This window comes from Pleurodeles waltl, chromosome 11, assembly GCF_031143425.1.
Source record: "Pleurodeles waltl isolate 20211129_DDA chromosome 11, aPleWal1.hap1.20221129, whole genome shotgun sequence".
Taxonomy (NCBI): Eukaryota; Metazoa; Chordata; class Amphibia; order Caudata; family Salamandridae; genus Pleurodeles; species Pleurodeles waltl.
Window position 1 is genome coordinate 30,546,821 of NC_090450.1, and position 26,768 is coordinate 30,573,588.

General features: G+C 48.3%; 1 protein-coding gene across 1 annotated transcript in view; it reads left to right on the forward strand.

Annotated features, from left to right (window-relative positions):
- Nucleotides 1–26,768, forward strand: part of LOC138266545 (cytochrome P450 2J5-like) — a 96,941-nt gene that overhangs the window by 45,257 nt on the left and 24,916 nt on the right. Inside the window, exon 3 of the mRNA XM_069215400.1 lies at nt 12,987–13,168. Within this exon, the coding sequence (XP_069071501.1) occupies nt 12,987–13,168 (182 nt within the window). The remainder of the gene's footprint in view (nt 1–12,986; nt 13,169–26,768) is intronic.

The following is a 26,768-nucleotide window of genomic DNA, read 5'->3' on the forward strand; positions in this document are numbered from 1 at the left end:
ATTTGGCCAAAAATAGAGTACATAACAGAACCGGGTACGAGGAAAACAAATTGCTCTTTTTTATATCACTCGCCCAGAAAGAAAACGTCCCATAGACTTGTGGATACAGGCACCGTCTATCAAGATTGAGTACGTCTTCAAAGACACTCGAAAGAATCTATCAAGAGAGGCTGGGTCAGGGCACTTACTTTTCAAGTAGCCGAGGTCCTCCGTAACACCTACCCTGGGGTTCGCGGTCCCGGATGTGATCGTAGCCCAGGGACCGGCGAGTTTAAATATAACGCGTGATAGGCGCGTGTGTCTTAATTAGGGGAATCGGTATCCTAGCAACCTCTTAGTGAGTTGCAACCATATCTAAAAATAGACGATGGACTATAAAAACGAGGTGGTGAGAACCCCTCGTTCGTGTCGGCCATCTTAAAATGGTAAATGGCCACAAATAGTGAGCCTAGTCTGCAGTGATTGACCAGATATAGGACAGGTCATTTAGAAATGCCAATGATATCGATCGTGGCATTCATCAAATCACACAGTCTGATAATTTTGTACATCGTATGGTGAAAAACGGGGGTGACAAAGTTGAAGACTGACATGAAAGGTGTCGTCATAGGGAATCTATCCAAACAAAAAAGGGTATATATAGGGGGGTCACGTAGTCAGCATGAACATACTGTCTATTTGGATAGGTGGAACCAAGGGATGTCATCATTGAGTCCCTGACGGTGGGTATTCAAACGATACACCCAGCGTTGTTCCAATTCAAAAAGTGAATGTGTGCCTGTCGAGTTACAAGTCTGTAGCACCACCCACCACATGTCATCTGGTGTATGTTTAAGTTCAATGAAATGGATGCTGAGTTTGGTAGTGGCGCGTCCACATCGGATATTACTCCGATGTTCATTTATCCTGATTTTCACAGGTCGTGTAGTCATCCCTACGTATCGTAGCTCACACGGGCAAGTAATCAAATACACACAATTCCGAGTGTTGCAGTTAGTGTGTTTCCTCAATTGCCAAGTGAGGAAGGGTTCAAGGTCTAGAGTGTCTGTACGTTTGGTGAGTGAACAGATGTTGCAATTTCCACACGGAAAATGGCCCACGACTGGGGGAAGGTCCCATAAAGTCCTCTGTCTAGGAGGGGTGATGGTAGGTTTTGGTCGAGTATGTACCAACATGTCTTTAATGTTGGTGGTCCTCTTAAACGCAAACACAGGTTTGGGAATGTCTTCACCACCACTGCAGAGGACTGACCATCTCTTATTGATTATCTTCTTCACCGTATTTGAGAAGGGGGTGAACGTTGATACACAGGTGAGTTTATGGTCTGTGGGTTTTGGAGTTAGTTGTAACAATGATTCTCTATCACTGTACTTAGCTCGTTTGTAAGCTGTATTGATAACTCTCTCTGGGTAATGACGGTCATGTAGTTTGATCTGTAGATCAGCAGCTTGGGTGTTGTATAGTCGTAAATTGCTGCAGTTCCGTCGAAGGCGTAGGAATTGTCCAAATGGTAAGTTTTGTCTGAGTGCCTTAGGATGGTGACTATCATATAATAGTAGGCTATTCCGATCTGTAGCTTTTTGAAAAGTGCGGGTCTCTAATCGACCTTCCTCAATGCTGATTAGCAGATCTAAAAAAGGGACCTCAGTGGTAGAGACAGAGGAGGTAAATTTGAGGAAAGGATCCAGATTGTTTATCCATGTAGAAAAAGAGTCTACCAAGGCTAAAGGTCCGTGCCAAATGACAAGGATGTCGTCAATGTAGCGACGCCATAGCTGAATATTTGTGAAGAATGGATTAGACTCTGGCAAGATAAAGCGTTTTTCAAAATTGTACATGTACAAGCATGCTAAGCTAGGGGCGAATGTACTGCCCATCGAGGTGCCATGAATCTGGTGGAAGAGTTTATCCTCGAACTGGAAAAAATTCCTAGTCAGGGCCAAACTGGCACAGTGCATGATAAAGTGAACAGGTGTCGTTGATTCTAGGTTGGTAGATGTAAGAGCTGACTCAACTACATCCAGTGTGGCTGCTTGTGGGATGTTGGTGTATAAAGCCTCAACATCAAGGGTGATCAGGGCATCAACAAACACTGTTTGAGTGAGCGTGGATGTGTGCATGTATATATGTATGTGTGGTGTGTGCATGCGTGCGTGGATCAGGGGGCCAGTCGGGGGATCGGGGGGTTCAGTATGGCAATCAGGGGAAGGGGGGGTCAGTACATGGATTGGGGGAGGGGGCATTGCTGCTTGGAGGAGTGGGGGCTCCTGATGGGGTCAGGGGTGGGGGGAGCTCCTACAGGGAGGGAGGGGTTGAGGAGTCCTGTAATGAAGATAAGAATTAGTACTCCTGTTGCCAGTATCCTTACCGCCAGTGATTTTGTTGCGGGGCTGCCGCCACAGAATCCCTGGCAGTAAGGATACTCATTATACAATGGGCAGTGTTAGGTGGACTGCCAGGCCGAAGGTGGTCAACCTTCAGCCAGGCGGTCCCACCCCCTTGGCGGAACAGGCGATGAACTGGCTGCATCTGCAATGGTCATAATTTGCCAGTCCTGCACCGCATTACTGATGGTGGTCTGGCTGCCACTGCCGGTGTGGCAGGACCGCCAGGGTCATAGTGACCCCCCTTTGTCTTCGAAGGAACAGACATATCACGACAATCTGTGTGGAGTTGAGATTGGTCCACCTAAGTCCTGAAGGTCTTCCTTCCATCCTTCAAGATGTTCTCAATGCTTCCCCAGAAAGATAACACAATACCCATACATTACATGAACAAACAGGAAGGGACTAGATCCAGAGCCTTCTCCCTAAAGGCTCTAACAATCTGGAGATGGCTAAGAGCCTGAAAGATCAAAATTATAGCAGTCCATATGCAGGATTGTCAAGCAGATTTTTTTACCAGAACCATCAAAGAGACCTACAAATGGGTCATAAGCAATTCATTTTGCCAGAAGACTTCTGGGCTTGACTTCTACCCAAACGAGAAGAACAAAAAATGCCACAAATGCCAAAAAATGCCAAAACTTCACCTCAAGCTGTTACCAAGCAGGCAGAACTGAGAAAAACTGGGTGGGTGGTGACTAAAGTAACTGGTACTCAGAGGGAATGATGGGACACTGAAAGACTAGTAACCCTTAATGACACAGTGCCCTCTTTCACTTTAGCATAGCTCTTTCCTTAAGAGTTACATTGCACTAACTTCCTCGTCATTCATTCACTTCCTGCAAGTAGTTTGCACAGTGATTTTGTGGAATTCTGAGTAATGAGGAACCATTGGTATGAGATCCACCTGACACGTGACTGCCCATGTTAGCCTTTTCACCACCCTGACTATAAAAGGGAGCTGGAAAGGAACACAGCAGATTTGTAGACTAACATCACTCAGAGAACATTAGCATGGCCACTGAAACAAGTTCAGGAGTGTGAAATAGGTTTGTGATCAAGACTTTCTTTAAAGAAACTCTGCCTTAGATGAACTCAGTTACAGAAAGAATCTCATCCAATTAATTAAATTTTTGAGGATGTTTGATTTTTTAGGTCGCCGCCCGCCAAGCGGGAACCGCACTCCCCATTTGTGATATGAAATCGTGAATATGACTCGTTGGCATTTGATTCTCAGATTCACCACAACAGGATGACACCCACAGGCACTCTCATCCTCATGCTGCTCCCCAGCCAGCATCCTTTCTGTGCTCCTCACTGTGCAGAGGAGAAGCAAGCAATAGTAGGTAGTAGTTTGTTGACTGTTAAGGTGAGAACTAATGTGTAACTAGAGCAATTCAGGTGTTGTGCACCATCACAAATATCTAGTGGTTGATTATAGACAACTGCAGTGGTGGCTGCCACTCAATGGTGGTGGGAGGGCAGGGTGGTGAAAGAAAATAAAAAGGTTAAAAAAAACAACTTACCTTCGGGGGAGACACGTTTGTCTCCCCTCTGCCCTCATCCTCTTCCAGCTGCACACAGGGTTCCAGACAATCACGACACATGACAGCAGCATTTTGAATGGTCTGAGCGGCCTGCTTCGCCTTTCAGACTGGGAGTGGGAGCCTGTGCATGTTCTCCACCCAGCTGTGCAATACAACCAGGTAGATAACATGCAAAGTGCGCATGTCTGTTTGGCTGGTCCGACATGGCCAACCAAACGGACATGAACACTTAGGGCCTGATTTTTGCTTTTTTAGCGCCACATTTGCGTCATTTTTTGACACAAAAGCGGCACAAACATACAAAATTCAATAATATTTTGTACGTTTGCGCCGCTTTTGCATAAAAAAATTACGCAAATGTGGCGCTAAAAAAGTATAAATCAGGCCCTTTGTGCTGTAAAAACCCTCCTACAACCCTCCTCTGGCCCCCTCCCTCCAGCTCAGCCCCACCTCACCCCTTACTCCCAAGAAAAATAAAATGATAATAACATTGAGTTATCATTTTATTTTGCCTTTCCCACAATCCCGTGGGGTGACGCTCCTCCACCTTAGCGGAGGAGCCTCCCCTGAACAACTGGCATAAATATGTTTCTGTCTGAGCTCTCCAGCCTAAGACTTGGCCTACATTCCAAGGTCATTTTACCAGGTTGCGATCCCAAGAGGCCATGACATGAGCCCCATATCTGTGCCATAGGGACCGAACTTCCCACAACCACCTCTTATTTTCACTGACAGCAGCCGCCACAATCCATTAGCTATCTAGGGTGGGGCTATGTCAGTGCCATGATCAATGCCTGGCAGCTGCTATGCCTTCAACATGATGGTGTTCCTGTCCAGGTCCTATCATCATCACCACTGACTGGTGCCCTGTGTAAGGTGTAAAGGTTTACATGACACACTGCACTAATCTTCCAATCGATAAAACATATAGGCCCTCATTACAACCCTGGCGTCAGTGATAAAGCGGCGGTAATACCGCCAACAGGCCGGCGGTCACAAAAATGGAATTATGACTACGACAGAAACCGCTCAGACAGACAGCCACTTTAACTTACCAACCGCCACGGCAGAATCAACAACCATCACAGCGGTCACCGGCAACAGCTAGGCGGAAGACAATGTACCCCCACACTATTATGACTGGCCTATCCGCCACCTTTTCTGGGGCGGTATCAACGACATCAAAAGCCTGGCGGAAACAGATCAAAGGACTTACCTGTGGAGACCCAGGGAACAACCACAACGCCATGGAGCCCGAGCTCCACATATTCCCCATTCTCGTCTACCTTCTGCTGCATTATGAACATCAACGCCTGCGAAGACGACCACAGTGAGTACTGCTGCCTAGCACACAAGGGAGGGGGGAGGAAAAAGAGAGTGACACACACACACGCAATATGCAACACCCCCACCCCCAACACCATACACACAACCAGATGCAGTAACATTATTTATTCACCCCGTACCCCTCAGGAATAATGCAAGGACAAAATGATTTGAAGTAAGTGAGTGTAATACAATATAATACTATGAATAAGTGCATCAAAATCCAAACGTATATACATACTTACAAATGTAGGGACACTGCCCAGTCCTCAATGTTCGTGGGCCACAGGGCCACAACACATAGGCCAAGGCCCCACCTCACTCCTGCAACAAAACGAAGAGAACACTGCAGGGGCATCAGGTCAAAAATACACAGGCACCACAGGGGGACAGGGAATGGGGGGGGCACCTCAGCCGGAAGATGGTGCAATGCCACTGGTCCTGGATGGGGCTACATGCCCACTGCTTGGTCCTGGGGAGTGCAAGGCCACAGTGTCTCAAGTGAGTGGTCTGCCCACTGCTTGGTCCTGGGGAGTGCAATGCCACAGTCTCTCTAGTGGGTGGCTACTCTCACTGGTTCTGGAGGGGGCATTGTGCCCAGTGTGCTTCATCCTGGGAAGGATGGGGTGAGTGGATGGCTTCTTCCACTGGTTCTGGAGGGGGCATTATGCCCAGTGTGCTTCATCCTGGGAAGGATGGGGTGAGAGGATGGCTTCTGCCACTGGTTCTGGAGAGGGCATTGTGCCCAGTGTGCTTCATCCTGGGAAGGACGGGGTGAGTGGATGGCTTCCCCACTGGTTCTGGAGGGGCAACATGCCCTGTGATGCAGATCTTGGGGAGTTCAAGGTCACAGTCTCTCACCTGGGTGGCAGACCCACAGGATTTGCAGGGCCCAGGCCGCACAACAGCCCATGGATGCAGGACTACACACTGCCCGCCGGCGGTAATGGCTGCTCAGTGGTGGCAGTGGCGGTGCTGGTTGGGGGCTGGCAGTGGTGAGGGGAGGCTCCAACACTTCCCCTGCAGCCTCGGATGGCTTCCCACTGGGGCTGCTGCTGCTGGCGGCGGTGCTGGTGGCGGTGCTGCCAGTGGTGGGGGGGAGGCTCCAGCCCTTCCCCTGCAGCCTCAGACGGCTGTCCACTGGGGGTGCTGCTGCTCGCGGCTGTGCTGGTGGCGGTGCTGCCAGTGGTGGAGGGAGGCTCCAGCCCTTCCCTTGCAGCCTCGGACGGCTGAACCAGCATAGTTGGTGGTGGGGGCTCCGAATGAGTCCCAGCACCATGCCTCCTGTCCTTCCTGCCTGCTGGTGCAGGCCCCTTGGCCTCCCCTATAGCAGCTGGGGGTGCCTCCTTGCCCTTCCCTGTAGCAGCTGTGGGTGCCTCCGTGGCCTTCCTAGATGCAGCTGGTGGTGCCTCCTTGCCCTTCCTAGATGCAGCTGGAGGTGCCTCCTTGCCCTTCCTTGATGCACCTGGTGTAGGCACCCTTTCAGTGTGGCTGCCTGGTGCCCGGGATCCTCTCCTCCCACCTGCAGTAGCTGTCGACACTACTGTGGCCGTGGACTGGGTGGCTGAGGAGCTCACCTGGGTTCTGACCACCTGGGCCTGACATGAAGGACGGGGGGGGAGTGGTAGGGAAGAGGTCAACGGTGGAGAGGAAAAGCTTCTTAGGGACATTGGGGTGGGAAGAGGGTGAAGGTTTGGGAGTGGAGGAAGAGGAAATGGTTGTAGGAGGTGTCTGCCTGCTGATTTTGCGTGCAGGTGCATGGGCTGGATGCTGTTGCGAGGAGGATGGCTGTTGAGTGTCTGAGTGCTTGCATTTGTGTACTTTGGGAGGAGGGGGCACATACCCAGTGGGAGAGGACACAGGGTACGTATGCATGGATGTGGGGGTGGTGACTTCCAGTGAGGGGCATGTAGTGATAGGCATGATGGTGGTAGTGGATGAGGATGTAGTGCATGCAGGTGTGAGTGTAGGCGCTACTGGGAGGGAGATGGACGAGGAGGAGGAGGGGAAACCGAGGAGGCAGTGGATGTTGGTATGTCTGCATCTGGATGGTGTTTGTGTGAGTGCTTGTGGGATGATGTGTGGTGCTTGTGTTTGCACACTCCTGTGTGTTGTCCTGGGTGCATGCTGGTCTGCCTGTGTGCTTGGGATAGGTTGGGGTTGAGGGGAATGGGATTGGGTAGAGGAAGTTGGAGGGGGGAGGCTAGAAACAGGGACAATGGCTTCCATCAATTGCCTGTTGCAAATGGGCTGCCAGCCCCTGGATGGCATTCACAATGGTTGACTGCCCAACAGAGATGGATCGCAGGAGGTCAGCAGCCTCCTCACTCAGGGCAGCAGGGCTAACTGGGACAGGGCCTGAGGTGCCTGGGGCGAAGGAGATGCCCACCCTCCTGGGTGAGTGGGCACGGGAAACACGCTGATGGGCTGCTCGGAGGGCGGTGGTGGTACGGGAGGTGGCAGCAGTACCTGTAGTTGGGGTGGGCACAGAGGTGTCTGCCATCACCAGGGAGCTTCCATCGGAGAAGGTATCACTGTCCGAACTCTCCCCTCCAGTCTCTGCCGTGGTGCTCCCCTCACCCTCCATCCCACTGGTGCCCTCACCGTCGGAGGATTCGGCCTCCTGGGCCCTGTGGGATGCAGCTCTTTCCGTCGCTGGTGCCTCTGATCCTCCGCCAGATGATGCTAAGGCACATAAGGACAGGGAGACAAAACAAAAAGGGGGGGAGAGACAAAGGATACACTTGGTCAATGGCGGCAACAACACCACCATTGGCGTACACAACACACACACACACAGGCCTACGCACTAGGCAATGCACTAACAGTCACAATGCTAGTCACCAGCCCATGGACAGGGACACCTAACGCCAATTGCAGCACACCAGAGACCCACAGACCCCTGCCCAGTAGTGGATGCGTACTAGCTTGGTTGGAGGAAGTTTACATCAGACCCTGCCCAACATGGGACCTACCCTGCAATGTCTGGCCTGGCCTAGGGGCACCCACAGGCCCACATCCCCCACCCAGATACCACCCCACCACGCGCAAGTAGTATATTGTGGCACTGTACTCACCCCCTTGTGCCTGCTGTGATGCCCCCAAGCGCCCATCCAGCTCCCGATAGGCCACCGCCAGTATGCGGGCCATCCGGGGTGTCAGGGTTTAAAGGGCACCCCTTCCTTGTTGGGAGGCCATCCCCAACTGGGCCTCCGCGGTCTTTCGTGCCCAGTGTCTCAGGCCCTCCCACCCTTTCCGACAGTGGGTGCTCCACCTGCCGTAGACCCAAGGGTCTGCACGTCCTTGGCGATGGCACGCCATATACCCTTTTTCTGATGGCCACTGACCTGCAGAGGAACACACAAAGGAAAAGGTATCAGTCAGACCTTCCTGCCTGTTAAACTCATGGCCCACCATAGCCCTCACATCCCCTTTAGCACAGACATGGCACACCATACATTCATGCAGCACGCTGCCCAGGGCCCTTCCACCAACCCCCCCACATGAGCCCTTCACACACACCACTCCATGCATTCATGCCCCATGCATTGTGCTCACCGTCCACTCACCTGTTGGTCTGGAGGCCCATACAGCATTTGGTACTGGGGTAGGACTCCATCCACCAGTCTCTCCAACTCCGTCGCGGTGAAGGAAGGGGCCCTTTCCCCAGTGACACGAGCCATGGTCGGTTCCAGACACAGGTCACAGTAGCACATGCCGTGTAGGTCCTCTCCTGTTGAAGGTCAGGAAGCAAGTGAGTGAACAGATAGAAAATGGCAGTCACGTCCACGGCAGTGCGTACCGTTACCGCCAGCGTACATCACCATTGGCTACTGTAACCCATAGGGCCCAATGGTAACCAATGAGGAGCTGCACGGCGGTTCTCAACCGCCTTCCGCAACGGCGCATGACGTCAGCGGAATTACCTCATTTCCACATGTCCCTCCTAACAGGACAGGCGGATGCCATTTCGGGGGGGGGGGCAGGCCATGGCACCAGCTGCGTCACAGTACACATAAGCACCATTTGCGCCTATCCAACAATATACTGTTACAGTCACAACATGCAATGAAGTGTAGTGTTTGGAAATATGGGATACTGACCAGCTGCTCACCGTTTTGCGCCCTAGATTGCAATCGCTGCGGATGAATAGGAGATGGAGACATCCCCCGTGTACAGGCCCCTGGTGGACTTGGCAACAATGGAGGACAGGCACATTATCCTCACCTATAGACTGGACAGGGCCACAATCACAGATCTGTGTGCCCAATTGGAGCCTGACCTGATATCTGCTCTCCGTCACCCCACCGCGTTCCCCCCCTCTTGCGCAACTCCTATCTGTGCTCCATTTCCTAGCAACTGGCTCCTTTTAAGTGACAGTGGACTTGGCAGCAGGAATGTCACAGCCAATGTTCTCAATAGTGCTGACCAGAGTGTTGTCTGCTCTGATTAAACACATGTGCAGCTACATCATTTTCCCCCAGGTGGAGGAATTGGCCACAGTGAAAACTGATTTCTATGCAATGGGACATATCCCCAATATTATTGGGGCAATTGCTGGCACCCCTGCAATGGAGATCAGGGTGGTGTTAATGGACTTCAAGTCCTCCCTGATCCCCAGGTACTGTCCCTCCTGCAGCTTCTGGTTCTCCTGCATCTTGTCCAGTATTTGGCCCATCATGTCCTGGTTATGGTGGTATGCTCCCAGGATCTTGGTGAGTGCCTCGTGGAGAGTCGGTTCCCTGGACCTGTCCTCCCCCTGTCGCACAGCAGTCCTCCCAGCTTCCCTTTTGTCCTGTGTCTCTGTCCCCTGAACCGTGTGCCCACTGCCACTGACCCCAGGTCCCGGATCTTCCAGTGTTTGTGGGCTGGCCTGGGGTCCCTGTAGTGGTGGACACACTGCTGATTGACGTGTCCTGGGGAAAGAGGTATGGGCCCGCTGGGTGGGTACTGTGCTGGTGTTTCCTGAGGGGGGAGGCTCTGTGGTGGTATGGGACTGTGCCTGGGTAACCAACTGTCCGGAGATCCATGATGGGCCAGGTTGGTCATCCCGATCCAGGCGTCCAGAGCTGCTGTCATCAGTGTGGGCCTCTTCGCGGGGGCACTGGATGTTGCTGGCACCTCCTCTCCGGTGACGTTGGCTGGGGGACCTGTGGGGATGTAAATGCAGTCTTATTGTTTCTGCGTGTGACATCTTGAGTGTGCTGCCCTCTATGGTTGTTATTGCCCTGGCAGCTTTGTCTTGTGTGAGTAGTTATTTGGTGGCCTTGCGGTTTCCCTCTAGTGTGCATGCTTTAGTGATGGGTGTCCATGCAGGTCTGTGATGGGGGTTAATGCATTGGAAGAGCATGCAGGGCTTGGTATTGGGAGGGGTGGGTTGTGATGGTGGGGTGTGTGGGAGGTGGTGGGTTGATGGGATTGAGGGTAGGGGTGGGGGTATGTGATGGCATGCAGGTGGGGGGGTGATAGTAATAGAGATTTGACTTACCAGAGTCCAGTCCTCCTTCTACTCCTGCCAGGCCCTCAGGATGCATGATTGCCAAGACTTGCTCCTCCCATGTTGTTAGTTGTGGGGGAGGAGGTGGGGGTCCACCGCCAGTCCTCTTTACAGCTATTTGGTGTCTTTCTGCCATGGAACGCACCTTTCCCTGAAGGTCGTTCCACCTCTTCCTGATGTCATCCCTTGTTCTAAGGTGCTGTCCCATGGCGTTGACCTTCTCCGCGATTCTCCATCTTAGATCCATCTTCCTAGCAATGGATGTCTGCTGCACCTGTGATCCGAATAGCTGTGGCTCTACCAGGATGATTTCCTCCACCATGACCCTTAGCTCCTCCTCTGAGAACCTGGGGTGTTGTTGTGGTGCCATGGGTGTAGTGTGAGTGGTGTGGGTGAGGGTGTGTAGGGTGATGTGTTGGGGTGTATGATGTAAGGTGCGTGGATGGTGTATAGGTGATGGTGGTGTGTGGCCTTGTCTGTGGTCTTGCTCTTGTGGCACTTGTTTGTAGTCATAAAGGATTGTGGGTAATGTGGGAGTGTGTTTTATAGTGGTGTGGGTGTGGTGTGTGTATGGGTGTCAGGTGTGTGTTATTTGAATTGTCCAATGTAGTGTTGTTTTGTATGTGTGTGTGTATTTTGAGCGCAGCGGTGTGTAGCGCCAATGGTTTACCGCCATTGAATGTCCGCTGCGGTGATTAGTGGGTCATAATGTTGTGGGCGTAGTTCTGTTGGCGTAACGGTGTGGGTTTGGATACCGCCAGTTTATCACTGACCTTTGGGCTGGCGGACTTGTGTGTGTGGCTGTATAGTGACGGATTGCTATGTGTGTGTCATAAAATGGGTAGTGGTAATCCGTGCAGCAGCGGTATGTTGGCGGCAGTCAGCACGGTAGTAAGCGGTACTTACCGCCAATGTCATAATGAGGGCCATACTAACTTTGAAAAACAATACAGCATCAGCATGAAATAATTCAAGCAAACTGTTACATACCTTTGTGAATCATTACTAAACGTGCAAATACAGCACAATCTTAATGCTAATTGTATGTGAATATTACCTGAATATTCCCCTTTTACTCATATTTCAGCTGTTTATGGGCTAACTCACAAAGCCACTGCAAGAATATGTAAAAAACTACTCCAGTAGTACCACTTGTGTACCCCAAAATGCATTTTAGAATATATCACTTTGTGTAGGCATCATAAAGTTCTAATTTAAGGTTCCAGCTCTTGCGTCCATCATCTGTCACAAGCACTACTAGACCGTAGACAGAAAGAAGAACAGAAGTGGAGAAAGCACACATAGCACTATAAGGCACAAATTTAAGGATGGCCTTGCACCATCTAATGCCACATTAACGTAATTCTTCTGACGCTAATGTGGTGTTAGAATTCCAAAAACGATGCACCATATCTACAAAGTGGCTCAATGCATGCATTTTGGCACTTTTCAACCCTTTGTGCCACATTATGCATGCGCCATTCAAAATGTATGCAAAGTGGGCGTTCCGGCGCAAGGAGGCCTGCTAAAATGGCGCAATTAAATCTACAAGATTTCATTGCGTCATTTTTGGCATCATTTTTAACGCCTGCTGAAGCAGGCGTTAAAAGGACGCACCCATTTGAATTGATGGGACTTCTTGCATTTTTCTCCACTAGAGTTAGAATTTTTGATGCCAGTGGAGGAAAGTGGCACAATAGCATCAAAAATGTTGATGCTATTGTTCCTAATACGGCCAAGGTGCGCAGTATCCTAAATACAGTGCACACATGGTGGCATTAGGTGGCGAAAGGGGGCAGAAGAAAAGAGGCGATTTACGATGTGAGGTGCCACTTTTCTTAAATCTGGGCCTAAAAGTGCTGATTCGCTAGCCCAAATTAATAAACGTCTGGCTAGGCCACATACTAAAGGCCCGATTCACAAATTCTACAGATTAAGTTTACAACTTTTTGGTATTTACAAAGTAGTATCTTTATGACTTTGGAGCCTGTGCACATGAAAAAGTTAGGATCTTTGTGAACAGCAAACATTTGTAAACTTATAAAAAGTGTAAGTTTACCCTTGTGAATCAAGACCCAAGATATTATCGCATTTGCTGCAGAACTAGAAAACCTCCAATTCCTTTATCCTGAAGGTAGCCAATATTAAACAGCACAGCTCCACACAGTCAGAAACCCCAAAGCAAAATGTTTATGTTTTTCCTGTTAACAACCTGTACATTTCTCTCCCCAGAAAAAGTTCAGAAGGAACTGGATACTGTCCTGGGAGAGTCGCATGTGATCCATTACGAGGACCGGGAGAGGCTTCCTTACGTCGATGCTGTGATGCACGAAGTCTTACGTTACAGCAACGGAGGACTCTGTCTCCGACAGGCTATGAAGCAGACCTCGCTGCAGGGGTTTACCTTCGAAAAGGTACAGAAAAAACGCTAATGTGGCTCAGGATAGCACCTACTCCAGGTATCCCAGCAAACCAGCAGCGGTGGGGGGTGGGGAGTTAGCATATGAAACTATACCTGCAGCACCGGTGTAGCGCAAAATGATGTCCACCCTCCTCCACAGAACGTGACGAGGGGCCCTCATATTTCACAAATATTCATTGGCTCTAAGCTGAATAGGGCACCGCCTCCTGCAGTGATGCCCCTGCCCTACAGAGCAGTAGTATAGCGCGGGCTGGAAGCAACAGATGTGTGAGATATGGCGCCACAGAGGTAGAATCGACCTGCAGGTTGAGGTAGGACATGCATGAGACCTCAGTTTATGGGTACCAGATTTTTAGTTGTGTGCCAACCACTTGTTCCTGCAACCAAAGCTGCAAAGGTTTCAGAATGCTCATGTGAGATTTCGCTATAGTTTCAGTAGGGTAATGAGTGACATTTTACTGTCAAATGTGTGACACTTTGAGTGCCACTTTTTCTGGAGTAAATCAAAGCAACTACCAGTATTTGGGTGCCTCTGTGTGAGCCCCATGTTATACAACAATAAACATGTTTCAGTTGTGAAAATATTGGACTGAGAGGTCTTTAGAAGGAATGAATATTCATTTTCAGAGTGTCTCAATCACTCCTGTTCTCCACTTCTAAACACTTTCCTCTGCACTAGCATATATTCAGAACAGCTTTCTGATCCATCAATGGTCATTGTGAGACACTCTCACGGCCTTCAGCCTCAACTACAGAGTTCTACATTGTTTGGATTTATGCGCTGTCACTTATTATCTGAAGTTATCCAGAGACCTATAGGCCACTAATGACTAGTTATGCAGTAACATTTCTAAAATGCGTTATTATCACCCGAGATGCTAGGGGCGTGGCCAAGATGACGGCGAGTGCAGTCACTTGAATCAGAGCTCCGTACGCGGCCTACAATTATCCTGCAATCCCTCTGTCCCCAGGCGTTGAAAACCCCTGGACCTGCATTCCTTATGTTTAATAATATCCTGAGACCCCGAAAATCTGACCCGACTGATGCAGCGGCTCGTTCGGCGCCTGGACGGAGACGAGGACGCGGACCCAGCACGGAGCCGAGCGGTCAGGCGGTCGTAGCAGCTGATCCCTGCGTGCAGGTACGGAGGGATGCCACCACGGTGGGCAGAGACGGCAGATCGCTGCGGGTGCACCCCCGTAGGTGCCGACCCTAGTGAAGGCGCATGTTATAGGTGCCCAACCTTACGGGTGGTTTAAGACTCCGAGCGGAAAAAAGGCCCTATTGCTGGGTGTGCGCATGGCGGCGCGGCCTGATTGCGATCCAGCTACGGATGAGGAAGGGGCCGCGGCGCGGGACAGACGAAGACCAGACTTTTTGTTCGGAACTGCTGCTCAACTACGTCGAACACCTGCGTGCTGAAGAGGGATCCGGCGGTGTGGGATAGGGGGCCCCTGTCCCCGCTGGGGAGTGCGACTAGGCCATCGGGCCTGAGATGAGGTATGTGGCCAGGCAAAAACGAGGAGAGCTAGCTATTCCTTACACGAAACATACACCGGAGTTCAGAGGGGAACTCAAACTACGCTGTGCCCTTTTGATAGAGTGACTTGGGGAGCCCCTGCGCCCAGAAATCAAGTAATCTGTGAGTTAACCACCACACCCACCAACGAAATCAGGTTCAATGACATTTCTTAATTCTGTGTAAAGCCCGGGAGCAATGCCGATTCTTTCCTAACATAAAACGCATGGATGCGTGCGCTGCAGCGCGCTATCGTCAACTGCAAATATCCGCACATATCTCTTGCCGAGCGCATCGAACTCCCACTCGCCTACCGACGGGCACACGACAAGTCTGGCCTAATTGTATATAAAGACCCTCCCCCGAAACCTCGAAATCAAGGCACAACACAAATGTCGGAACTGTATAAACTGGCCACCTAAACCACAACGTAATACGAGGAGAGCTCAGGGGAGGCACCACGATGGTGAAACCGAAACCGCAGAGGGGCCAATTAGAGGCCAGACTCGGGGACTCATTACCAATGGAGGGCTCAGATCCACTGCACAAAGTAACTGAAACGCTAGCTGCTCACACTTTACAAATCGACAAGGTACTGCAGGCGATATTAGAAACTAAAACATCCCTGGAAGGAAAAATAGATGCGATGACAGTGGAAGTCACTATACTGCGCACTGAACACCGGAAGCTAGCGGACAGAGTAACCACAGTTGAATCAACTCTAGAAACATCTCAACCAAATATTGAGGTCATGAAAACCCAATTACAACAACAGGAATCTGAGATAATACAGCTCCAAAGACGAGCGGAGGAAGCGGAGGGTCACTCACGCCGTAATAACATTAGATTGCTGGGATTCCCGGTGCGAATCGAGCACCCTAACGCAGAGTCATTTCTGGAGTGCTGGCTAAGAGATCACATACTGAAACAGGAGGCCTCCCCTTTCCTAACGGTGGAGCGGGCACACCGGATCCCGGGCGGACCCGCACGCCCAGGGGCCCCCCCCCTCGCCCATTAATAGCCAGGCTATTGAATTACCGTGACAGAGATCAAATCCTAAAGGGCTTTCGTGCGCTGGGTCCCGTTGAAATTGAAAACGTAAAAGTCATGGCCTACCCGGACTATACAGCGGAGGTCCAACGCAAACGCGCCACTTTCACTAAAGCAAAACAGGTACTACGCGACAAGAACTTTTCATACTCCCTCATGTACCCTGCTAGACTACGCGTAGTGGATGGCGACAAAACCCACGTCTTCCCGTCCTCAGAAGATGTTTGGACTTGGATCTACGCCAAGGGCTTAGCAGACCCCACAGATGAACACACGGAGCAAAAGGAATGGCTAACACAAAAGAAGCGTAAGCAACGGAAGCCGAAACCCAGAACCGGATCACGTCCTACTGAAAGACAAGCAGCGGACTGGCAAGCTCAAGCGCTAAAGGACGTCAATAGGTTCTCGAACATTCAAATACAGCACAACCGCGAATCTTGCACCACGGACACAATGGGGACCCTGCAGAGCCCACCCGCATCCCCTCTGATCTTGGGGCCGGCGTTCACACCGCGCACCGCAGACGACCTTTAAAAATAACACATAAATGCAGCGATCAACCTACTCTGTAAGACATAAACGCTATGTGCCGCGGCCTGCGCACTCTCCGTCCTACGCAGGCACTCCCTGTCAACGCCTGGGCAGACCTCACATCCCGGAATCGATCATCTCCCCCTTAACCTGCCTATGGGTGGAAGATGCACTGCCATAATTCGTATCACACCAAGCAAATTGGAATCCCTCCAGAGACCATGTTGTGTCTGAACGGGAGATGGCGTCATCCGACTAGGCCGGTCCTAGCGGCCACCTTGGGCCATATGCTACAGCAGCCCCCTAACCCAGATGGGTTCCCGTATGGACACGAATCAGCTCGAAGCCACTCTTGCACCTGTTGTGCCTGGTTATTCACACTTCTTCCTTTTCCTTCCTTTCTTCCATACTCCTCTCACTCTTAGCTCCTCAAGGTATGTGCTAGTCACCCTACACTTGAGGGTTGGTCCGAATCGGGGGAGCGGGGGGTGATGGGCGGGGGGACGCGGCAAATTCTACCTAAAAACGCGCACCGCTCGCGATGCGTACACCAAACGCTTCAATGACATACAATATTGTAACCTGGAACGTAAGGGGCCTGGCTAATCCTACTAAAAGACGCAGAGTACATGCCTATCTCAAACGCCACAAGGTGCATATAGCTATACTACAGGAGACCCATGCCACCATACAAGAATTAAAGGAAATTAATAAGAGCTGGCCGGGCACTCTCTATGGCACTAAAATATCAAAATATGCGTAGGGAGTACTGATTTGGATCGCTGCAGGGGTCCCTTACGGGGTCCAAAACACATATATAGACACAGATGGCAGATATGTCTGCCTCAGTGGAGAGCTGGATGGTAGACAATTAACCATAGCTGGTATATATGCCCCAAATTTGGGACAAGGGGAATTCCTGAGGGCCACATCTGCACAGATCTCACAAGACCCGTCCATACCAATTATCTGGGGAGGAGATTTTAACAGCGTAATGGACATCTCTATGGACAGATCACACCCGCCAATGGTAAGCGCCCCTAGTAGGCGGGTATCTGAGATGCTAAGGTCCTGGATAACAGAACTGAGGCTACATGATGCATGGAGAATTCTTCATCCCATTGACAAAGAATACTCCATTTATTCACTGGTACACAACCTCCACACACGGATTGATTTACTATTATGCTCGGCCATGATAACACACTTAATACACAGCGCCAATTATTTGGACAAAACCCTATCAGATCACTGCCCCCTAATCGTTACACTGAGATGGAGCACTCAGCTATCACGAACCCCTACTTGGCGCTTACAACCCACCTTGTTGTGCGACCCGCCCTTCCGGGAACAACTAGCTGACACCATAGCGTCCTACTTCACAATCAATAACCAAACAGCCACAACACGCGCAATCGAGTGGGACGGACACAAGGTGGTAATTAGGGGCATGTGTATCGGGGCTGCAGGAGGTATTCGACGCACTTTACTCTCAGAGCTACATGACACCGAGGAGAAATTACGTAAGGCGGAATGTGAAGTGGCTTTAAACAGTACTGCTAATAATAACACGATCACCCTCAAAAAGCAACGGGGTGACATTGAAACCCGTTTACGAAAATTCGACTATCGACACGACACGGCGCGACTACACGCCGAGGGTGATCGATCAAGCCGCATGTTGGCCTGGTTAGCGAAAGGGACTCAGCAGCATACTCCTATAAACGCCATTCGCCCAGATACTGTTGTGATTGTGAATACACAATCAGAAATAAATGACGCATTCAAGCAGTATTATGCAAGGTTATATCAGGCAGAACCTCCCCCACTCGCAACACAATTAAAAGATTTTTTCAGGACCTCCCATGTAAATCATCTAACGACTGCACAAGCACTAGAGTTAGACAAACCCATAGAAAGTGACGAATAAAGCAAGCATTACAACAACTAGCCCACAATAAAGCCCCAGGGGGAGACGGACTACCAATCGAGTACTACCAGATTTTCTCATCACAAACGCTCACTCCGTATCTGACTATGTTACAGGAGGCATATGAAACAGGTCGTCTTTCAGAATCACAACGTGAAGCAACGATTGTAGTCCTCCATAAAAAGGGTCGTGACCCACTAGACGTACGCTCTTACCAACCCCTGTCACTATTAAACACGGACTGTAAAATATTAGGTAAGGTATTGTCAAACCGACTTCTCCCAATAATCTCCTACCTGGACGCAGCACTTCTATTAACATCAGGAACCTTTTGCGTTTGATAGCTGAAACTCCTGACACAGACTACTCCAGAGTGGCGGTCTCACTAGATGTCGAAAAAGCTTTCGACACACTGGGTTGGCCATACTTGATGGCATCTCTGCAGTTAATGGGATTTGGTAAAGCGTTCACATGCTGGATATCTATCCTATATTCAGACCCCATAGCACGAGTTAAAACGGGCACCATCACCTCGGAAAAATTCAAGATCGGTAGAGGCACACGCCAGGGATGCCCCCTATCACCACTTTTATTTTCACTAGCCATTGAACCCCTTGCGGATAAATTGCACAATGAAGCCACAAGATGGGGCATACCGGATGGCATGGCACACCGCATAGTCTCCTTATACGCAGACAATGCATTAATATACCTACGTAACCACTCGGAATCCCTGTCAAACCTGCTACAATTATTGAATTATTTTGGAGACAAATCCGGCTTGCGCGTTAATTGGGCTAAATCATGTCTATTCCCCATGCGCCGACTACCCGACACACAGACCCACATATCCGCCGAGCATAACTTACAATGGACTTATAGCACTTTTAAATATCTAGGTGTGCACATATATCATGACGAATCTGACCTTAAGGAGGGCAACTTAGACCGGACTATTAGATCAATAAAAGGATTGTTGCCTTTCTGGTGTGCACTACCACTATCACCTATGGGCTGAGTGGCATTAATCAAAATGATTATACTCCCTCGACTACTATATTTTTTCGCTGCCCTACCATTATGGCTCCCCAGCACTTTTTTCGCACAGCTGAACAAGCTATTGATAGAATGGATATGGAGCACTGGACGCAGTCGTGTGGCCTTGGCTAAGATCTGTCTACCACTGGACAGAGGCGGGATGGGAGTACCACAATTCAAACTTTACCACGCAGCGGCTCAGCTGCACGGGATCCTAATTTGGCTACAAGACCCCACTCATTCTGAAAGCCACACTGTGGGCATACAACTGGGTGGCTTAAATACACTGGAATGGCTTATAGGGCGTGTGATCCTTCCGCGTCATGGCAATATCCTGTTAAAAGTGGCTGATTGGGTGTGGCGGCGCTACGTGAAGAGGGGGTCTGGAAAACCACCATACCCGCCCAAGATCCCATTACTCGCCATCCCAGGTATACACAAACTACATGGCTGTGTGTGTCTTACTGACTGGGCCACCAAAGGTCTCCGGTTAGTGGGAGAATTATTCACAGAGGGACAATTCATCTCCTATGAAGTGCTTGCGACGACGTATGCTCTGGGACAGGGCGGTTTTATTATGTACGGCGCACTGCAATCTTTAATACATAACGCATGGGGGCACGGCAGCAGGGAACCACAGTCATCACCTATTATACACGAATTGCTCTTAGACACCGGCACACCAGCACGAATCTCATGGATCCACAACACACTACGGGCCAATCCAGAAGAAGTACAGTTGCAAGCCAAGAACAAATGGGAAAAAGCAATATACACACAATTGACAACACCAACATGGTCCATGGCTCTCACAACCACGCGCGAGGTATCGCACAATGCCCGTTTCAGATACACCCAGCTCAACTACCTACATCAGACATACCTGACTTCACACTGCATCCACCGCATGTACCCCCAAGCCAGTCCTGATTGCCCAAGATGTGGCAATACGGAAGCCGGTTTCTTACACATGACCTGGAACTGCCCACCACTACTCTGCGTATGGCAAGACATCACACAACAAACCGCGACATGGCTGGGAATACCCCTAGCACCTACCCCTGAGTCCTGCCTATTAGGTATCCGACACAGACGTAGCAAAGATAAACAAAAACATAAGTGCGCAGATCTCGCATTTGTTATCCTCAAACGACTCATCGCCACGCAGTGGAAGTCACCTAGGGGCCAGATGCAGGAAGAAAGCAAATTGCGACTTGCAATTTGCGAGTCCGTGCGACTCGCAAATTGCAAGTCGCAATTTGCTATGCAGAAAGGTGTCTCAGACACCTTCTGCAACTCGCAATGGGGTCGCAAAGACCCACCTCATAAATATTTATGAGGTGGGTCGCAGTTTGCGACCCCATTGCGAGTATAGGCACTCGCTAACATGGAGGCCTGCTGTAGTCAGCAGGCCTCCATGTTAGCGACCTGCTTTTAAATAAAGCAGTTTTTTTTTTTTTTTAAATGTAGCACGTTTTCCCTAAGGGAAAACGAGCTGCATTTCAAAAAATCCGAAACCTTTTGTTTCGGTTTTTTCAGGGCAGGGAGTGGTCCCTTGGACCACTCCCTGCCCTGAAAAAATGTTTTGGGGTCCATTCACAAAGGGGAAGGGGTCCCATGGGGACCCCTTCCCGTTTGCGAATGGGTTACCATCCACTTCAAGTGGATGGTAACTGCGACTCCATTTGCGACCGCATACGCGGTCACAAATGGAATTGCATACCATTGCGAATCGCAAATAGGAAGGGAACACCCCTTCCTATTTGCGATTCGGAAATGCATTTTGCGAGTCGGATCCGACTCGCAAAATGCATTTCAACATAGCAAAGTGGCTTTTGCGAGTCGCAAACGGCGTTTTTCGCCGTTTGCGACTCGCAAAACCTTTGCTACATCTGGCCCCTAGCGCCCCAGACTCCCGCCACTGGATAACTGACGTACAGCGTTGGGTCAACGCAGAAATACAGGTTTTACATACATTACGCGACATAGGGGTGGTAATCAAGGGTGCCGACATATGGGATTCCTTCGCGGATCAACTACAGGAAAAAGACGATACACAACCTCCCTAGTCTACTGGAATAACAATCACAACTGACATATTTCGCATGTGCAACCACTCAGATATGAACCTTAACTTGAACGCAGATGATAAGTAAACAAACACATGCCCTAGATATACCGCTGCTAAGCTACACCCACAGGGGTACACTCCTCCTATGACAAACATACCCTGCTCGAAATTAATAACTCACACCCTGTTCGCCTCTTATGTGTGCCCCTCCCACAGTAGCCTTACCCCCTCCATCGGATCACCAAACATTAGACCCGCAGTCATTCATCAAGCAAACTATAATCTTCATACCCCCTACTATCTGTTCTCATTTCCTACTCTGCTCCTATCTCTTATAAGTATTTCAGTTGTATTGTTTAAAAGGAAGCGTTTTTGTTTATGTCATAAATGCAATAAACAGATTAAAAAAAAAAAAATCACCTGAGATGCTAGGCAATTTGCAGTGCTTGGTATCAGCCACAGTACAAATAGCATTAACAGGAGTACTCAAAATAAATAGTGACAACAAATTGAAAGTACTTGCTAGGTTATTCTGAAGGTGACATTCTCACCCACACTCACTTTCTTTCCCTCTCATTTGCTTTCGCCCCTTCGCCTTCTTTCCCTGTCTCATTCCTTTTCTCCCTCACACTCTTTCTCACTTTGTATCTGTCGCTCTCTTTATTTTTTCTCCCTTTCTTTTTCACTCTCTGTGGTGTTTTCACTGGATGATGGAACAGTGTGTGGCTTCTGGGAACTATCCATGGTGAGCACAGTGATTATTTAAGAAACTACAGTACCAGGGTTATGAGTTTTCCCAGCCAACAAATTGGTGTTTCATAAAGGTATTGTTTTAGAGCAGATTTCTAGAGCCTTTGAAGAGGGGGAGACTTCAAAGAGTGGTTTTGAAGTGCAAAAGGTCCCCTTTCAGTACAACCCTGTCTGCCAGGGTCCCAGTAGGGGGGGGGGGTTGCCAGTCCATTCTGTGAGGGCAAGCCACTGTCCTTTGAAATGTAAGTGTCAGGCACTCCACCTTTCCAGCCCAGGAAGACCCAATCAGTATGCAGATGTGTGCAGGTGTGACTGAGCACCCTGTGTTTGTGGTTGTCTGGGTGAAATGCACAAGGGAGATGGGAACCAGCCCAGCCCAGACATGGATTGGAGACAGGCTTTAAGGCACAGAAGGATTTTAAGTACAGAGAAATGCTCACTCCCTAAGTAGCATTTCTAAAATAGTAATATAAAATCCAACTTCACCAGTCAGCAAGATTTTGTATTACCATTCAGGCCCTAATAAATATGCCCTGTCTACCCCTTTCTGATCAGAATCTACCACTCAAACAGTATATGAGGGTAGCCCTAATGTTAACTTATGAAAGGAGCAGGCCTCACATCACTGGAAAATGAATTTCGGAGTTTTCTACTACCAGGACATATAAAACACACAAGTGTATGTTCTGCCTTCCACCCACACAGCACCCTGCCCTATGGGTTACCTGGGGCCTAGCTTAGGGGTGACTAAAATGTAGAAAAAGAGGATTTTAAGACTTAGCAAGTACTTTTAAATCCCACGTCGAAGTGGCAGTGAAACTGCACACACAGGCCAAGGTTACCATGTTTTAATCATATGTACTCTAGCACTGGTTAGCAGTGGTAAAGTGCGCAGAGTCCTAAAACCAGCTAAAACAGTGTCAAAAAGTGGAAGGAGGCAGGCAAAAAGTATGGGGTGACCACCCTAAGGCTGTCAAGTCTAACAATGTTCCTAAAGCAGGAGTTTGTTCCTGTGAAACAAAAAGCGAATTACCTCCACTCACTGGGAGTTTTCTCCCAAAGTTGAGGGGACATTATTTTTTTCTGTTCATGACCACTGAGATTTAACGGGCAATGACGGACAAAAAAAAAATTGAAATCAAACTATCCTTTCCCGGTGGCAGAGCCAGTGCGGGCATCACCTTCTGAAAACTGACAGTCTCCCTTGCTCAAAAAAGAGCTGGTGTATTGAGGGTTTGGATAGATTACCTGTCACGCATATGATTTGCAGTACTGTGCCCTCCAAACTCTGAATCAGCTGCCACCTCCACGCTGGACGAGTCAGAGGTGGAACACTACAAACATTCCATTAATACATCACATTCCATTCTGTAACTTATAGGGCACAACAATATCTCTTTTTTAATGCAACAGATAAACATATAAGCATAGCATTCATAAATACTAATGTACCTAGCAACAGATATTACCCAGCATTTTCTTTTTATATGATTATTCAGCATGTAGAGCTTAACACCCAAAAGCCCTTAGCATGTAAGGAAAACAAAACAAAATAAACCTTAAAACATACAATACATGCAACTGAAAACCAAGACCCAAATAAACACCATCAATATACACAAAATAATGGTTAGAGAAATAATGAGAACATAAGCGAAAAGCCTACTAATAACTAAATGAAATTACCCTACAACTACATGTCTTGCTTCAGCTTCCAAGGTATGTATCTTTCTTAGGTAGACCTTCGTAACCCCATTTACAAGGGCACCTTGGAGTCCATCCTAGGATCTCTTGCTGGACACCTCCAAGACCCCTCATTACCTACTACCTATGTAGAAGTCCTCTCCTGCACCTTTACAATCTTAGCCATGTTCCACCATTGACCATCTTCCACTATTACTGCATTGCCATTAGTTTTCTCCACTCTCACAGGATCACTATAATAATCATCCCCTTTCCTTACAAACATACCATTTTTCACACATACTAAATCTTCCACCTGTATATCTCGTTGTTTGGTGGCTTTTATGAGAACATATCTACTTTTCATTCTGTTTTGTCCCATCAACACTCACTCCAATCTGTCAGCATCCACCAAATCTCTTGGGTACTCATTCCTAATTGATTTGGATAACCACGCTGGAAAGAGAATGGATATATTTTTGTGACCCCTTACTGCTTCAAATGGAGACGCCTTAGTCAGAGAATGGGGTGTTGTTCGGTAGAACCATAACATGGACCTAACAGCCTCTTCTGTGTCGTACTTGTTGTTTCTAGCCCATTTTATGCAGTCTCACACCACTCTTTTTATTTTCTCCACTAAGCCATTAGTTTGTGGATGATAAAGAGAACTCTTTAAGTGTCGAATCCCTGATTGTTCCAAAATATTTCTATTTCATAACTAACAAATTGTACCCCATTGTCAGAAATTATAGATTCTGGGAAACCTTCTCTCAAGAAAATGTCCTTCAAAATCTTTGCTGCATTGTAGGCTGCAGGTGAGACACAGAAATGTCCTTCCGGCCTCTTGCTATGATAAACCCATCAATACAAATGCATGGCATAGATTATGAGGAAGGAAATTAAGCGGGCCTATCATGTCAATGCCCACTTTCACCCAGAGTTTCTCAGGGAAAGCTGCAGGTTGAAAAGGAGGTGTGGAGACTTTAAAACTTTTCTCAGCATTGCTACATGCTACACATTCTTCGACCACTGCCTCAACCTCTTTATCCATAGAGGGCCACCAATAACTATCCCTTACTCTCTGTTTTATCATCACAGCTTCTAGATGTCATTCATGAGCACTATTGATCAATCCTGAACTAATGCCATATGACGAGATACACTTCTCCCCCTTATTAGCACTCCATCTTCTATAGAAGTTTCCTCAGCAATTTTGCTATAAGGTTGTAATGAAAACTTCAAGTTTCTTTCTTTTGGCCAACCATTCACCACATACTCTCTTACTTTTCCAAGCACTACATCAACGTTTTCAGCATCCTTCCAATCCGCTTCGCTAGATGCTTTATTCTCAGCTAAATCCATACTTGCTACAAAACAATCCTCTTTATCCTCCTCTGAATCCATGTTGTCTGGTTCACAAATGGGTAGTCTGGACAGAAACTCTGCTCTCATATTGTTCCTGCCTGAGATATACTTTATCATTAAATCATATGGCAGTAGCTTTGTGGTTAATTGAGCTATGCATGGTGTGGCATATCTGACTTTGTCCCGACCTAGGATGTACACAAGTGGTTTGTGTTCTGTTTGAATCCAAAACTTTCTTCCCCACACAAAACTCCTAAATTTCTCACATACCCAAAAGCACACTAGTAATTCTTTTTCAATCACTGAATAATGCAACTCAGCCTCTCTTAGCACTCTCGATGCATCGCTAATGGTGACCTCTCCCTCTGGTGTCTACTGAGTTGAAACAGTTCCTAAACCATGTTTGCTAGCATCTACCATATTAGTACATGTTAGCTGTTGATCATATGCACTCAATGCTTTCGCATGAGACATTTCTGATTTTACAAACTCAAATGTATCTTGGCAATCTTTGACCTACTCAAAAGCAGTGGCATAATCAGGAATAAACCTAGCATAACATTTTCATAATCCAATAAAGGATCATAACTCATTCTTGTTTTTGGGACTGGGGCAATCTCTCACAGCTTTGACCACCACAGGTCTTGAAGTAATACCTTCACTGGTTATTAAAAGCCCTAAAAACTCAATGTTTTTCTTCCAAAACTCACACTTCTCTCTTTTCACTACTACACCATAAAAAAAAGCACAGTACCAACCTGAGCACTGCATCATGGTCTACCAGCCTTTTAGAAAAAATTAATACATCGTCCTAGAACACCAAGACAACCCCAACATCCTTTAGTAACTTATGCATCATATTCTGGAAAGCCGAAGCCACTGAGGCCAGACTAAACAGCATCCTACAAAACTGAAAACTACCAAACGGTGAATTGAAAGCAGCATGGTGCCTTGAACTTTCTTCAAGAACAACTTGATGGTATATTGATGCCAGATCAATCTTAGAAAACCACTCTGCACATTTAAGTTCTTCTAAAAGGTCGCTGATTTTTGGCAGGGGAAACAAACCCAACCAAATCTCCTTATTAAGACTCCTTAAATCAACGCTCATGCACATGTCACCATTATGCTTACACGTTACAACATTAGGCACGAGCCAAAGACTCGAGCCAATAAGTTCAAGCACCCCGTTCATTTGCAACTTTTCTAGCTCTCATTTAAGAGCATCTCTCAAACTGAACGGTACTAATCTGAGTTTGTGCTTGACAGGAACTGCCCCCGTTTTACCTATATTCTGTGTTTGAATCCAACAATGCAACAAAAATCACTTGTGAACGCCTTAGGGAATTCATTTTGTAATATATCACCCTCAGATATATATGGTTCTTTAACCACCATGACATGTTCACTAGTCCCAAGTTTGAGCAACATCCCAAAAAGGCCCTGATGGAACCATTTTAATATATTAAGTCCCTTCACCGCCACATAGACCTTACCTTGTATTCTACGCCTTTTAAACTCTAGGACTCTAGGACATCTTCAATAGATCCTTCAAGCTCAATTCTCCTGTCTTCATAAGACACTAGGGCCCTAACAGGTGGGAACATCTTTCTGTTGACCCATGTTTTCCTAAACAATTCTGACATAACCATAG